Genomic DNA, 15,530 nt, shown 5'->3' on the forward strand with positions numbered 1-15,530 from the left:
GTCCATCAAGTCAGTGATGACATACAATCATCTCATCTTCTGTTGTCCCTTTCTCCTCCTGCCCTCAATATTTCCCAGCACCAGGGTCTTTTCAAATGAGTCAGCTCTTCAAGTCAGGTGGCCAAAGGATTGGAGTTTCACCTTCAACATCCAATGAACAGTCAGGACTGATTTCCTTTAGGATTGACCAGTTGGATCTCCTTGCAGTCCAAGAGACTCTCAAGAGTCTTCTCCAACAACACAATTCAAAAGCATCAATTCTTTGGTGCTCAGCTTTCTTTATAGTTCAACTCTCACTTCCATATGTGACCACTGGAAAAACCATATCTTTGACTAGCTGGACTTTTGTTGGCAAAGTAATGTCTCTGTTTTTTAAAATGCTGTCTAGGTTTGCCATAGCTTTTCTTCAAAGGAGCAAGCATCTTTTAATTTCATGGCGGCAGTAACCATCTGCAGTGATTTTGGAGCCCAAAAATAAAGTTTCTCACTGTTTCCATTGTTTCCCCATCTTTTTGCCATGAAGTGATAGGACCAGAGGCCATGAGCTTAGTTTTCTGAATGTTGAGCTTTAAGCCAAATTTTCACTCTCCTCTTTCACTTTCATCAAGAGGCTTTTTAGTTCCTGTTCACTTTCTGCCATAAGGGTGGTGTCATCTGCATATCTGAGGTTATTGATATTTTTCCTAGCAATCTTGATTCCAGCTTGTGCTTCTTCTAGCTTGGCATTTCTTATGATGTACTCAGGATATAAGTTAAATAAGCAGGGTGACAATATACAGCCTTGATGTAATCCTTTCCAGATTTGGAACCAGTCTGTTGTTCCATGTTCAGTTCTAACTGTTGCTTCTTGACTTGTACACAAATTTCACAGGAGGCAGGTCAGGTGGTCTGGTATTCCCAACTCTTTCAGAATTTTTCATAGTTTGTTGTGATCATCACAGTCAAAGGCTTTGACGTAGTCAATAAAGCAGAAGTAGATGTTTTTCTAGAACTCTTGCTTTTTCGATGATCCAACAGATGTTGGCAATTTGATCTCTGGTTCCTCTGCCTTTTCTAAATCCAGCTTCAATATCTGAAAGTTCACAGTTCATGTACTGCTGAAGCCTGGCTTGGAGAATTTTGAGCATTACTCTGCTAACGTGTGAGATGAGTGCAGTTGTATGGTAGTTTGAGCATTCTTTGAGCCTTTCTTTGAGATTGGAATGAAAACTGACCTTTTCTGGTCCTGGGGCCACTGCTGAGTTTTCCAAATTTGCTGGCATATTGAGTGCAGCACTTTCACAGCATCATCTTTCAGCATTTGAACTGGCTCTACTGGAATTCTATCACCTCCACTAGCTTTGTTCATAGTGATGATTCCTAAGGCCTATTTTACTTCACATTCCAGGATGTCTGACTCTAGGTGATTGATCACACCATCATGCTTATCTGGGTCATGAAGATCTTTTTCATACAGTTCTTCTGTGTATTCTTGCCACCTCTTCTTAATATCTTCTGCTTCTATATATTAGGTCCATACCATGTCTTTCCTTTATTGTACTCATCTTCGCATGAAATGTTCCCTTGGTATCTCTAATTTTCTTGAAGAGATCTCTAGTCTTTCCCATTCTATTGTTTTCCTCTATTTCTTTACATTGATCATTGAGGAAGCCTTTCTTATCTCTCCTTGCTATTCTTTGGAACTCTGAATTCAAATGGATATATCTTTCCTTTTCTCCTTTGCCTTTAGCTTCTCTTTTTTTCTCAGCTATTTGTAAGGCCTCCTCAGAAAACCATTTTGCCTTTTTGCATTTCTTTTTCTTGGGGATGGTCTTGATCACTGCCTCTTGTACAATGTCATGAACCTCCATCCAATGTTCTTCAGGCACTCTATCAGATCTAATCCCTTGAATTTATTTGTCACTTCCACTGTATAATTGAAATGGATTTGATTTAGGTCATACCTGAATGGTTTAGTGGTTTTCCCTCCTTTCCTCAATTGAAGTCTGAATTTTGCAATAAGGAGTTCATGATCTGAGCCACAGTCAGCTCCCAGTCTTGTTTTTGCTGACTGAATAGAGCTTCTCCGTCTTTGGCTGCAAAGAGTATGATCAATCTGATTTCAGTATTGACCATCTAGTGATGTCCATGTGTAGAGTCTTCTCTTGTGTTGTTAGAAGAGGGTATTTTCTATGACCAGTATGTTCTCTTGGCAAACTCTGTTAGCTTTTGACCTGCTTCATTTTGCACTCCAAAGCCAAATTTCCCTGTTACTCCTGGTGTTTCTTGACTTCCTACTTTTGTATTCCAGCCCCTTATAATGAAAATGATATCTTTTTTGGGTGTCAGTTCTAGAAAGTCTTGTAGGTCTTCATAGAACCATTCAACTTCAGCTTCTTCAGTATTACTGGTTGGGGTATAGACTTGGATTACTGTGATATTGAATGACTTACCTTGAAAACGAAGAGAGATCATTCTGTCATTTTTGAGATTGCATCCAAGTACTGCATTTCAGACTCTTTTGTTGACTATGATGGCTACTCCATTTCTTCCAAGAGATTTTTGCTCAAAGTAGTAGATATAATGGTCATCTGAGTTAAATTCACCCATTCCAGTCCATTTTTAGCTCACTGATTTCTAAAACGTCGATGTTCACTGTTGCTATCTCCCGTTTGACCACTTCCAATTTGCCTTGATTCATGGACCTAACATTCCAGGTTCCTATGCAATATTGTTCTTTACAGCATCGAACTTTACTTCCATCACCAGTCGCATCCATAACTGGGTATTGTTTTTGCTTTGGCTCCATCTCTTTAATCTTTCTGGAGTCATTTCTCCACTGATATCTAGGAGCGTATTGGGCACCTACCAACCTGGGGAGTTCATATTCCAGTGTCATACCTTTTTGCTTTTTCATACTGTTCATGGGGTTCTCAAGGCAAGAATATTGAAGTGGTTTGCCATTCCCACGTTTTGTCAGAAATCTCCACCATGACCCATCTGTCTTGTTTGACCCCACATGGCATGGTCATTGTTTCTTTGATTCAGACAAGGCTGTGGTCCATGTGATCAGTTTGATTAGTTTTCTGTGATTATGGGTTTTGTTCTGTTGGCCCTCTTAAGGATAAGGATAAGAAGCTTATGGAAGCTTCCTGATGGGAGAGACTGACTGAGAGGGAAACTGGGTCTTGTTCTGATGGGCGGGGCCTTGCTCAGTAAATCTTTAATCCAATTTTCTCTTGATGTGTACAGATTTCCTTGTACACACTAGGACCCAGGAGAAAGGAGCAGTGACCCCAAAAGAGACTGATCCAGACTTGCCTGTGAGTGTCCAGGAGTCTCCAGCAGAATCGTGGGTTGACAGTGACCTGCTGCAGGGTCAGGGCACTCAGCACAGCAGTGCATGTATGGGACCTTTTGAAGGAGGGCCCCATTATCTTCCTTACCTCCACCATAGTTTGGCCTCAGGTCAAACAAACAGGAGGGAACACAGCCCTGACTATCAACAGAAAATTGGATTAAAAGAGCTGTAGTATTCATTCTTTATTACTCTGTACATAAATTTTCTGAAAACCGAAGACTTTCTATTTCCATGTGTTCTGTTCTGCTTACATCTACACTTACCACTGTTTCAGTGCAGAGCATATTTTCAAGGGGTAAATCCTTCTTTATATCTCAGACTCATTTATCTCCAGTATCAACGTACCTCATCACAGATGAGAAAATGCAGACAGTTCCTGCTGAGGCCCTGCTGTGTCACGGTTTCCCCGTTGCTAGGAACACACAGAAGCACCTCTAAGCTGCTGTAGATTCTCCTGTTAGTCTGTTAACTAAATATGGGTGAAGTTTTCTATGAGGAAAACATTACCAGTAAATGTCTTTAAAAAAAAAAATGGGGCCTGATTAAGTTGCTAAAGAATTGACTGGATCAAATTATAACACAGTTGATGTTCAAAATTTGGCTTCTGACAGGACACATCATAGACGTCCATCTAAACCAAATGTAATTCTCAAGCATGGTCTATGTCAAAAAATATAGTTCCTTATTGAAGCTGTCATGAATTTCATTCACCCACACTTTAACAAGTCTTACAGTTTTGACACCTTTTCAGGGTTAGTCCAGAGTCAGGAGGCTTGGAGGGGGAGGTGGTGTTCTATGGTCTATAAAATCAGGAAACATTTAAAATACAACATTACACAGATTTCAAAAAGTGCAGAAACTTTCAAAGACTTGATTTAATGTTATTCTGTTCTGTGAGTCTTCAAAAAGGGAGTAGAAACTTTCCTACTTCAAAATTTTACTTGGAGTGATGTACACAACTCCAGAAGACACGGCTTAAGGCACAAGGGTTTCATGTGTACTTGCAAGTAATTTGAGAAGCAGCATCATTACAACGTGGAGCTGGAGGCAGATAGCTTGAATTCTTCCCTAATCTCCATCAATAATTAGCTGACAAGTAACTGCAAGTGCTCAAACAAAGCATTTCTGTCCCTAGGCTTCAATTTCTGATTTGTAAAATGGAGATAAAGTCAAAAGATTATTGTGAAAATCAACTAATTAATTCATAGTGAAATTGTTATATATTCTGAAAAGCACTATATGAATGAGTTCATATTCTATTTTTATTATAATACTGCAGTATGTCTCCTTGAAGATTTGTAATAATTGATTTTTCTAACTAGAAGTCCTATGCTCTGAGTCTATTAGCACAAAAGGAAGCAATCTCCTCTATGGTACAGCTGTCTCACTACAGAACCAGGACATACAACTACATGACTGTGTGTGAAAGTCCTTCTACTTTTCAAATTAAAAAAAAATGCTTTCAAATCGGGAATAAAGATATAAATCAACTCTCGTGAAGCAATATAAAGACAAACCAGTTCAGTTCAGTTCAGTTGCTCAGTCGTGTCCGACTCTCTGTGACCCCATGAATCACAGCACGCCAGGCCTCCCTGTCCATCACCAACTCCCAGAGTTCACTCAAACTCATGTCCATCGAGTTGGTGATGCCATCCAGCCATCTCATTCTCTGTCGTCCCCTTCTCCTCCCACCCCCAAACACTCCCAGCATCAGAGTCTTTTCCAGTGAGTCAACTCGTCGCATGAGGTGGCCAAAGTGTTGGAGTTTCAGCTTTAGCATAAGTCCTTCCAATGAACACCCAGGATTGATCAATCCCTTATGTTTATACAGTGGAAGTAAGAAATAGATTTAAGGGACTAGATCTGATAGATAGAGTGCCTGATGAACTATGGACGGAGGTTAGTGACATTGTACAGGAGACAGGGACCAAGACCATGTCCGACTCTGTGTGACCCCATAGACGGAAGCCCACCAGGCTCCCCCGTCCCTGGGATTCCCCAGGCAAGAACACTGGAGTGGGCTGCCATTTCCTTCTCCAATGTGTGAAAGTGAAAAGTGAAAGTGAAGTCGCTCAGTCATGTCTGACCCTTAGTGACCCCACGGACTGCAGCCCATCAAGCTCCTCCACCCATGGGATTCTCCAGGCAATAGTACTGGAGTGGCTTGCCATTGCCTTCTCCGATCCCCATGGAAAAGAAATGCAAAAAAGCAAAATGGCTGTCTGAGGAGGCCTTACAAATAGCTGTGAAAAGAAGAGAGGCGAAAAGCAAAGGAGAAAAGGAAAGATATAAGCATCTGAATGCAGAGTTCCAAAGAATAGCAAGGAGAGACAAGAAAGCCTTCCTCAGTGATCAATGCAAAGAAATAGAGGAAAACAACAGAATAGGAAAAACAAGAGATCTCTTCAAGAAAATTAGAGATATCAAGGTAACATTTCATGCAAAGATGGACTCGATAAAGGACAGAAATGTATGGACCTAACAGAAGCAGAAGATATTAAGAAGAGGTGGCAAGAATACACAGAAGAACTGTACAAAAAAGATCTTCATGACCAAGATAATCACATGGCGTGATCACTCACCTGGAGCCAGACATCTTGGAATGTGAAGTCAAGTGGGCCTTAGAGAGTATCACTACGAACAAAGCTAGTGGAAGTGATGGAATTCCAGTTGAGCTATTTCAAATCCTGAAAGATGATGCTGTGAAAGTGCTGCACTCAATATGCCAGCAAATTTGGAAAACTCAGCAGTGGCCACAGGATTGGAAAAGGTCAGTCTTCATTCCAATCCCAAAAGCAAACCAAAAGCTATCTACAAATGGTTACTGTGGGGCAAGAACCAGAAATAGCAACTGAAGGTCTGTATATATATATAAACTTGAGAACCCTGCAAAAGCCTTTGGTGTTGTTTGACTGTTTGTGACCCCATGGACTACAGCACGCCAGGCTCCCTGTCCTTCACCATCTTCTGGAACTTGCTCAAACTCATTGAGTTCATTGAGTCGGTGATGCCATCCAATGCCCCTTTCTCTGTCATCCCCTTCTTTTCCTGCCTTCAGTCTTTCCCAACATTGGGTTCTTTTCCAATAAGTCTGCTCTTCACTTCAAATGGCCAAAGTATGGAGGCTTCAGTTTCAGCATCAGTCCTTCCAAAGAATATTCAGAGTTGATTTCCTTTAGGATTGACTGGTTTGATCTCCTTGCAGTGCAAAGGACTCTCAAGAGTCTTCTACAGCACAACAGTTCAAAAACATCAATTCTTCAAAGCTCAACCTTCTTTATGGTCCAACTCACATCCATACATGAATGACTACTGGAAAACCATAGCTTTGACTAGACGAACCTTGGTCAATAGAGTAACGTCTCTGCTTTTTAGTACATTGTGTAGGTTTGTCACAGCTTTTCTTCCAAGGAGCAAGTGTCTTTTAATTTCATGTCTACAGTCATCGTCTGCAGCAATTTTGGAGCCGAAGAAAATAAGCTATATTCTGTCACTATTTCCATTGTTTCTCGATCTATATGCCATGAAGTAATGGGACTTGATGCCTTGATCTTAGTTTTTTTAATGTTGAGTTTTAAGCCAGCTTTTTCACTCTCCTCTCTCACTTTCATCAAGAGGCTCTTTAGTTCCTCATTGCTTTCTTCCATAAGAATGGTGTCATCTGCATATCTGAGTTTATTGATATTTCTCCTGGCAATCTTGATTCCAGCTTGTGATTCATTCAGCCCAGCATTTCTCATGATGTACTCTGCACATAAGTTAAATAAACAAGGCAACAATATACAGAATTGATACACTCCTTTCCCAGTTTTGAACCAGGCTGCTGTTTCATGTTCAGTTCCAGTTGTTACTTCTTGACCTGCATACAAGTTTCTCAGGATGCAGGTCAGGTGGTCTGGTATTCCCATCTCTTTAGGAATTTTCCACAGCTTGTTGTGATCCACACAGTCAAAAGATTTAGCGTAGTCAATGAAGCAGAAGTAGATGTTTTTCTGGAACTCTCTTGCTTTTTCTATGATCCAGTGGATGCTGGCAATTTAATCTCTGGTTCCTCTACCTTTTGCTAAATCCAGCTTGTATGTCTGGAAATTCTTGGTTCACATACTATTGCAGCCTAATTTGGAGGATTTTGAGCATGGCTTTGCTGGCGTGAGAAATGAGTGCAGTTGTGCAGTAGATTGAACATTCTTTGGCATTGCCTTTCTTTGGGATTGGAATGAACACTGACCTTTTCCAGTCCTGGGGCCACTGCTGAGCTTTCCAAATTTGCTGGCATACTGAATGCAGCACTTTCACAGCATCATCTTTTAGGATTTGAAATAGCTCAATTGGAATTCCATCTTCTCCACCAGCCTTGTTCGTAGTAATGCTTCTTAAGGCCCACTTGACTTCGCATTCCAGGATGTCTGGTTCGAGGTGAGTAATCATGCCATTGTGGTTATCTGGGTCATGAAGATCTTTTTTTGTATAGTTCTTCTGTGTATTCTTGCCACCTCTTCTTAATATCTTCTGCTTCTGTTATGTCTGTATCATTTCTTCCTTTACTGTGCCCAACTTTGCATGAAATATTCCCTTGGTATCTCTAATTTTCTTGAAGAGACTTCTAGTCTTTCCGATTCTATTGTTTTCCTCTATTTCTTTCCATTGATCACTAAGAAAGGCTTTCTTATCTCTCCTTTCTATTCTTTGGAAATCTGCATTCAGGTGGGTATATCTTTGCTTTTCTCCTTTGCCTTTCACTTTTCTTCTTTTCTCCGCTATCTGTAAGTCCTCCTCAGACAACCATTTTGCCTTTTTTCATTTCTTTTTCTTGGGGATGGTCTTGATCACTGCCTCCTGTACAATGTCAGCAACCTCCATCCATAGTGCTTCAGGCACTCTATCAGGTCTAATCCCTTGAATCTATTTGTCACTTGTACTGAATCTTACATAAGTCATATGTATAATTATTTCAGAAATACAAAGCTAAGAAGTTTCTAAAAATGAAAAAATGAATCTAATTCCTAACAAATTGTTGACATAAACACAGAGAATTACTTCAAGTAACTTTAAAATGCAGTATGTTTACTGTCCATCGCTAGGGAGATACATCTTAAGAATAAAAACCACCACAAGCAAATTTCAAGCCACAATCAATAGCTTTATTTTTAATGATATTGCCATTGTTATTTTGAAATTACTGCCTGTGTATGTTATAGGATAAATCAAATAAGCAATTATGTACACATCAAGTCAACAAGATTTTCAATATAAGAAAATATGTGAAGAAAAGTAGAAAAACAAATTAACACACTGTAACTAACATTTGAAATAGAAAAATCATTTTGGATATGCAATTTTTTTTTTTTTTTGCTAAAAAATACACTTCAATTATGGATGGAATATTTGTTATCTAACCCTCTCCCAAATTCATGTTGAAACTAATTTCCAGTGTGTCATATTTAAAGGTGGAGCTCTGGGGAGGTCAGTAGACCCTAAGAGGGAGCCCTCATAAGAAGAGACAGGAAAGAAATGACGTCTTCGCCTTTCATGTGATGATGAAATGTGGTGGCCACCTACAAGCCAGGAGATGGGCTCACACCAGACACCAGATCTGCTGGCACCTTGATCTTGGGCTTCCCATTCTCCAGAACTGAGAAATAAATGTTGTTTAAACCATCTAGCCTATGCTCCTTGTTAGCGCAGCCTGAGCTAACAACGACTCCTACCTACATTTATTTATCTTTTTAAAATATACAAATTATGTAAGTACCTGTCCACTGAGAAGTTCCAGAAGCAGCAAGAAATGAGTAGCAATGACCACCGCTGGGGCTTCGATTCTGGTCTTGGAACTTTACTTTGCTCCTTGGGAAACTGATTCCAGGCCTAAGTGGAAAAAAATATGTTGAATAAAACAGTAACATCTTGTGCTTAAAAGCAAGAAAACTGTCAAAGATCATAGAGGTCAAAGCAAAGAGACAGTGGAAACAATGAGAGCAGTTCTCATGGGCTAGTTTTTGGAGCAGTTTAAACATGGCTAGAAATGACTGGAAAGGTTTGAAATGGATCTTACATATATGAAATCATGAATTAGTAATTATACAAAAAAGGTAACACTCACTTGTTACCTTTGATGGTTATGACAAGGTTCAAAACAAATGGTTTAAAAAAAGGGAAAGGATTATGCATGATGTGCCCTGTTGTTTCTGCATAGTTTATTTCATGCTGTTTTTCAGAGTACCTGTTGCTTCAACTTAGGACAGGTCACTCGGTCATCAGAGAGCCATAGTCACCATGGAAATAAAACCACTGTGGAAGGCACCGTTGATTCTGAGCCAGATCAGCATCTGCCCCATCACCCCGATCCTTTTTCTCCCCAGAGCTCTATGTGATAAAACCCTGCATGCTAAGCTTCATCACAGAATTTGCTCCCAAGAGACCTAACTTATTTCAAGCAATGCTGCCATGTATGGTCTAAGAAAGCAAACGCTACGACAGGATTTTAGAACTGAATCTCTTGTTACCCAGATGGCGATACCAATGGCAGTGGAGCTCAGACAAATCCTGGTAGGGGAGACAGTGTCATTGCTAACAATTTTCCCCAGTGTGGTTTCCTGGTGGAAGGAAATGTATAGCTAGTGCAGGTTATAAGACATCTGAGAAACATGGGACAAACCATAACCATAGGGAACAGAGTTGGGTGAGCTTAAGTGATATTCTTGATTCCAGCTTGTGGTTCCTCCAGCCCAGCGTTTCTCATGATGTACTCTGCATATAAGTTAAATAAGCAGGGAGACAATATACAGCCTTGACGTACTCCTTTCCCTATTTGGAACCAGTCTGTTGTTCTATGTCCAGTTCTAACTGTTGCTTCCTGACCTGCATACAGGTTTCTCAAGAGGCAGGGCAGGTGGTCTGGTATTCCCATCTCTTTCAGAATTTTCCACAGTTGATTGTGAGCCACACAGTCAAAGGCTTTGGCATAATCAATAAGGCAGAAATAAATGTTTTTCTGGAACTCTCTTGCTTTTTCCATGATCCAGCGGATGTTGGCAATTTGATCTCTGGTGCCTCTGCCTTTACTAAAACCAGCTTGAACATTTGGAAGTTAATGGTTCACATATTGCTTAAGCCTGGCTTGGAGAATTTTAAGCATTACTTTAGTAGCATGTTACATGAGTGCAGTTGTGTGGTAGTTTGAGCACTCTTTGGCATGGCCTTTCTTTGGGATTGGAATGAAGACTGACCTTTTCCAGTCCTGTGGCCACTGCTGAGTTTTCCAAACTTGCTGGCATATTGACTGTAGCACATTCACAGCATCATCTTTCAGGATTTGAAATAGCTCAACTGGAATTCCATCACCTCCACTAGCTTTGTTTGTAGTGATGCTTCCTAAGGTCCACTTGACTTCACATTCCAGGATGTCTGGCTCTAGGTGAGTGATCACACCATCGTGATTATCTGGGTTGTGAAGATCTTTTTTGTACAGGTCTTCTGTGTATTCTTGCCACCTCTTCTTAATATCTTCTGCTTCTGTTAGGTCCCTACCCTTTCTGTCCTTTATTGTGCCTATCTTTGCATGAAATGTTACCTTGGTATCTCTAATTTTCCTGAAGAGATCTCTAGTCTTTCCCATTCTATTGGGCTGGAGGAAGCACAAGCTGGAGTCAAGATTGCTGGGAGAAATATCAATAACCTCAGATATGCAGATGACACCACCTTCACACAGAAAGTGAAGAAGAACTAAAGAGCCTCTTGATGAAAGTGAAAGAGGAGAGTGAAAAAGTTGGCTTAAAGCTCAACATTCAGAAAACTAGGATCATGGCATCCAGTCCCATTACTTCATGGCAAATAGATGTGGAAACAGTGGCTGACTTTATTTTTCTGGCCTCCAAAATCACTGCAGATGGTGATTACAGCCATGAAATTAAGAGATGCTTACTCCTTGGAAGGAAAGTTATGACCAATCTAGACAGCATATTAAAAAGCAGAGACATTACTTCGCCAACAAAGGTCTGTCTAGTCAAGACTATGGTTTTTCCAGTGGTCATGTATGGTTGTGAGAGTTGGACCATAAAGAAAGCTGAGTGCCAAAGAATTGATGCTTCTGAACTGTGGTGTTGGAGAAGACTCTTGGGAGTCCCTTGGACTGTAAGGAGATCCAACCAGTCCATCCTAAAGGAGATCAGTCCTGTGTGTTCACTGGAAGGACTGATGCTGAAGCTGAAACTCCAATCCTTTGGCCACCTGATGCGAAAAGCTGACTCATTTAAAAAGACTCTGATGCTGGGAAAGATTGAGGGCAGGAGGAGAAGGGGATGACAGAGGATGAGATTGTTGGATGGCATCACCGACTTGATGGACATGGGTATGGGAGAACCCTGGCAGTTGGTGATGGACAGGGAGACCTGGCGTGCTGCAGTTCATGGGGTCGCAAAGAGTCGGACTTGACTGAGCGACTGAACTGAACTGAAGTGATATTCTTGAAAAAAATAAAGTAAAAATTGATTATTTCAATTTTGCTTAATGCACCATAGTTAGGGACGCTTTCTGGAGAAAATAATCGGGTAGGAAAATGCATAATGGAATGACATTCTCTCCATGTATGGCAACTAAAACACACTGTGTTGTACAATTATCGATGCAATTTTTCCCCCCTTGGTAATAGATTTTTTTAATTAATTGATTGATTGATTTTAATTGGAGACTAATTACTTTACATATTATGGTGGTTTTTAATCATACGTCGACATGGATCAGCCATGGGCATACACATGTCCCCTCATCCTGAAGCCCCCTCCCACCTCCTTCCCCATCCATCCCTCTGGGTTGTCTCAGAGCACCAGTTTTGGGTGCCCTGCTTCATGCATCGAATTTGCACTGGTCATCTATTTTACATATGGTAATATACACGTTTTGATGCTATTCTCTCATATCGTCCCACCCTTGCCTTCTCCAACAGAGTCCAAAAGTCTGTTCTTTACATCTGTGTCTCTTTTGCTGTCTCACATATAGGGTCGGCATTACCATGTTTCTAAATTCAATATATATACTGTATTGGTGTTTCTCTTTCTGGCTTACTACACTCTGTGTAATAGGCTTCAGTTTCATCCACATCATTAGAAATTACTCAAATGTGCTATTTTTTATGGCTGAGTAATACTCCATTGTGTATATGTACCACAGCTTTCTTATCCATTCATCTGCAGATGGGCACCTAGGTTGCTTCCATGTCCTGGCTATTGTAAACAGTGCTGTGATGAACACTTGGGTACACATGTCTCTTTCAATTCTGGTTTCCTTGGTGTGTATGCCCAGCAGTGGGATTGCTGGGTTGTATGGCAGTTCTATTTCCAGTTTTTTAAGGAATCTCCACACTGTTCTCCATAGTGTGTCACTTCAGTCATGTCCAAATCTGCAACCCCATGGGCTGTAGCCCACCAGGCTCCTCTGTCCATGGGATTCTCCAGAGAATGGAATAGGTTGCCAAGCCCTCTCAAGGGGATCTTCCCTACCCAGGGTTCGAACCTGCATCTCTTACATTGACAGGCAGGTTCTTTACCACTAGTGCCACCTGGGAAGACCTTATAGATAATTTAAAAGTAGGGGAAAAAGAAAAAAAAAGTGTATATATTCACACACACAAAAAAAGTTCACAGTGATCATCTTTAAAGAGGAAAAGAAATATTAACTTTATTTTACATATTTGTATGTCTTTTGATTTTTTAATAATGAGTGTATATTAATGTTAAGTGGGATGAAGTATAAAATTCTTTCTTAAAGAATTTAATATGTATATTTATATGTATACATATGTATATGTCTATTTTAATACATTTTCTTAATTAATGAGATAAAGTATAAATATTTCTTTTAAAAAAGAATATCATTGTCTGTTTTATAAGATTTAGTAATCTGTTCCTATCATCTCTTTCTCTCACCCTATCGAAATAAATTTTTAATTCTGTATGAAGCCATGAATTCCTCAAAGATAGGTTCCCTGACGTTAAGAACTTCTGTAAAATTACCTTCACCTTTTATGGATTTAAAACAATATTTAGCCTGACTTCATTCAAGTAAGAGCATTTATTAAATTATTTTGCAATGGACATTAAATTGAACTGGGACTTGTGCTGCAAAGAAACATGTAAAAAATCACAGGAGACCAGCCCCAATGAGAATACATGGCATAAACTCCAAAAACGTAGTTTAAAATCATCATAGAGTTGAGGATGGAAAGAAACCTAAAGGAACAAAATCCAAAAAGTGTTGAGCTCTTCCTGGTAGAGATTTGAGCCAAATTGCTTTCGCTCTAGGGCTTCCCTGGTGGCTCAGAGGTTAAAGCGTCTGCCTCCAATGCGGGAGACCCGGGTTCAATCCCTGGGTCGGGAAGATCCCCTGGAGAAGAAAATGGTAACCCACTCCAGTATTCTTGCCTGGAGAATCCCATGGACGGAGAAGCCTGGTAGGCTACAGTCCACGGGGTCGCAAAGAGTCGGACACGACTGAGCGACTGAACGGAACGGAACGGATGAGGGAATAGTGTAGAAAGAGGAGAAAACTACCACCGACTAAAGTAAGAAGAAACTGTCCAAACTCTCAATTCTCTCCCAGTGACCAAGCGAGGGCTGGTGCAATGAATTAGAATCGTCAGGAGCCCTGGCCTCAGAGCAAGTCATTCCAGCCAGCCATTTCCTCATAGAGTTCCTGCAAGTGTATGTACAGCTGGGGACAGGTTGAGGCACACATGGCCTTCCCTTCAAGAAGCACCCGTGAGGAGGACTGGGGACCCGGCAAGTCCATCTGAGGCACTTAAGGCTCTCGATGGATGCCAGCAATTGCTGCTGAAGTTTGGTGGTGAGACAGGAAGATGAAGAGAGATTTCCCAAGGGTCAGAGAACTAAGAGCGTGAATAAATAACCAGGAGTACTCTGAGCAATTAAAAAGTCTAGCAGCCAGGGTACAGAAAGTAATTTGGCTGTAAAGTATGAGGAGAGCCTTGAGATCTTGCCAGAGCTCAGATTCAAGTCCTCCTGAAGGGAAAGTCCTGACCCAGCTTTCAAAATGTTTGAAGTCAGTAGTGATCTAAATCTTACTAAAGCTTTAGCAAAGCAGAGACAGCTGAAATTAACAAGGTTATACTGATTTAGTTGTCAATGCTCAAGGCTTGACAGAAAAATGTCTTGATTCAGGGCCAGAGGGTAGTAAATAATATTACTTCAGTCTTTACTGTCCTTTAAATCTCAATCCCCATTATAAAGTCCAGAATTTTGAATCATCCAAAGTGAGAAGTGATCTGTATAAAAGAATAAATAGTCAATAGAAACAAGCCCACAGATGGCATGTTGGAATTATCACAGGCACTTCAAAATATTATAATAAATATTAAAATGAATCTAGTGGAAATGGCATTATTCAACACATGGAAACAGTTGATGAAATACAGCAAAAAGATGGAAACTATTAAAAAACAAATACACGTAAATGCTAGAAATTTTAAAAAATGTAGTATCAGAAATAAAATGTTTCAGTTCAATTCAGTCACTCAGTCGTGTCCAACTCTTTGCGACCCCATGAACTGCAGCATGCCAGGCCTCCCTGTCCATCAACAACTCCCGGAATCCACCCAAACTCATGTCCATTGAGTCGGTGACACCATCCAACCATCTCATCCTCTGTTTTCCCCTTCTCCTCCTGCCCTCAATCTTTCCCAGCATCAGGGTCTTTTCAAATGAGTCAGCTCTTCGCATCAGGTGGCCAAAGTATTGGAGTTTCAGCTTCAACATCAGTCCTTCCAATGAACACCCAGGACTGATCTCCTTTAGGATGGACTGGTTAGATCTCCTCTTAGTCCAAGGGACTCTCAAGAGTCTTCTCCAACACCACAGTTTCAGTGGTTAATCAAGAAACTGGACACAGTGGATTTTCAAAAGTGGTTTTCTTGAATACAGATCAACTAAAATTATCAAAACTGATGTACAAAAAGAAAGACTATTCAAGGTCTGTGTGGTGATACCAAACTTACTGACATATATTAATTGACGTTTCACCAGAAGAGAGAGAATTAATTAATACAACAACAAGAAAAAAATAGAAAAGTAACTCATTAAGAAGAGATGATGCCAAAATTGTTCAAAAATCGAAGACATTTACCTATATCAGTTAAACATCTTAGCAAACACTAAGCAGAATAATTCTAAAAACTCACACC

At 40.4% G+C, this 15,530-nt stretch overlaps 1 protein-coding gene across 3 annotated transcripts in view; it reads right to left on the reverse strand.

The window, feature by feature from the left end:
- Positions 1–15,530, reverse strand: part of LOC129551702 (uncharacterized) — a 447,940-nt gene that overhangs the window by 63,835 nt on the left and 368,575 nt on the right. For all 3 annotated transcript variants that reach the window (XM_088845551.1, XM_088845550.1, XM_088845549.1), the window contains exon 3: positions 9,093–9,205. In XM_088845551.1, the coding sequence (XP_088701677.1) occupies positions 9,093–9,205 (113 nt within the window). The remainder of the gene's footprint in view (positions 1–9,092; positions 9,206–15,530) is intronic.

Source organism: Moschus berezovskii, chromosome 17 (genome assembly GCF_049115385.1).
Source record: "Moschus berezovskii isolate FMDL1 chromosome 17, NW_MosBer_1.0, whole genome shotgun sequence".
NCBI lineage: Eukaryota > Metazoa > Chordata > Mammalia > Artiodactyla > Moschidae > Moschus > Moschus berezovskii.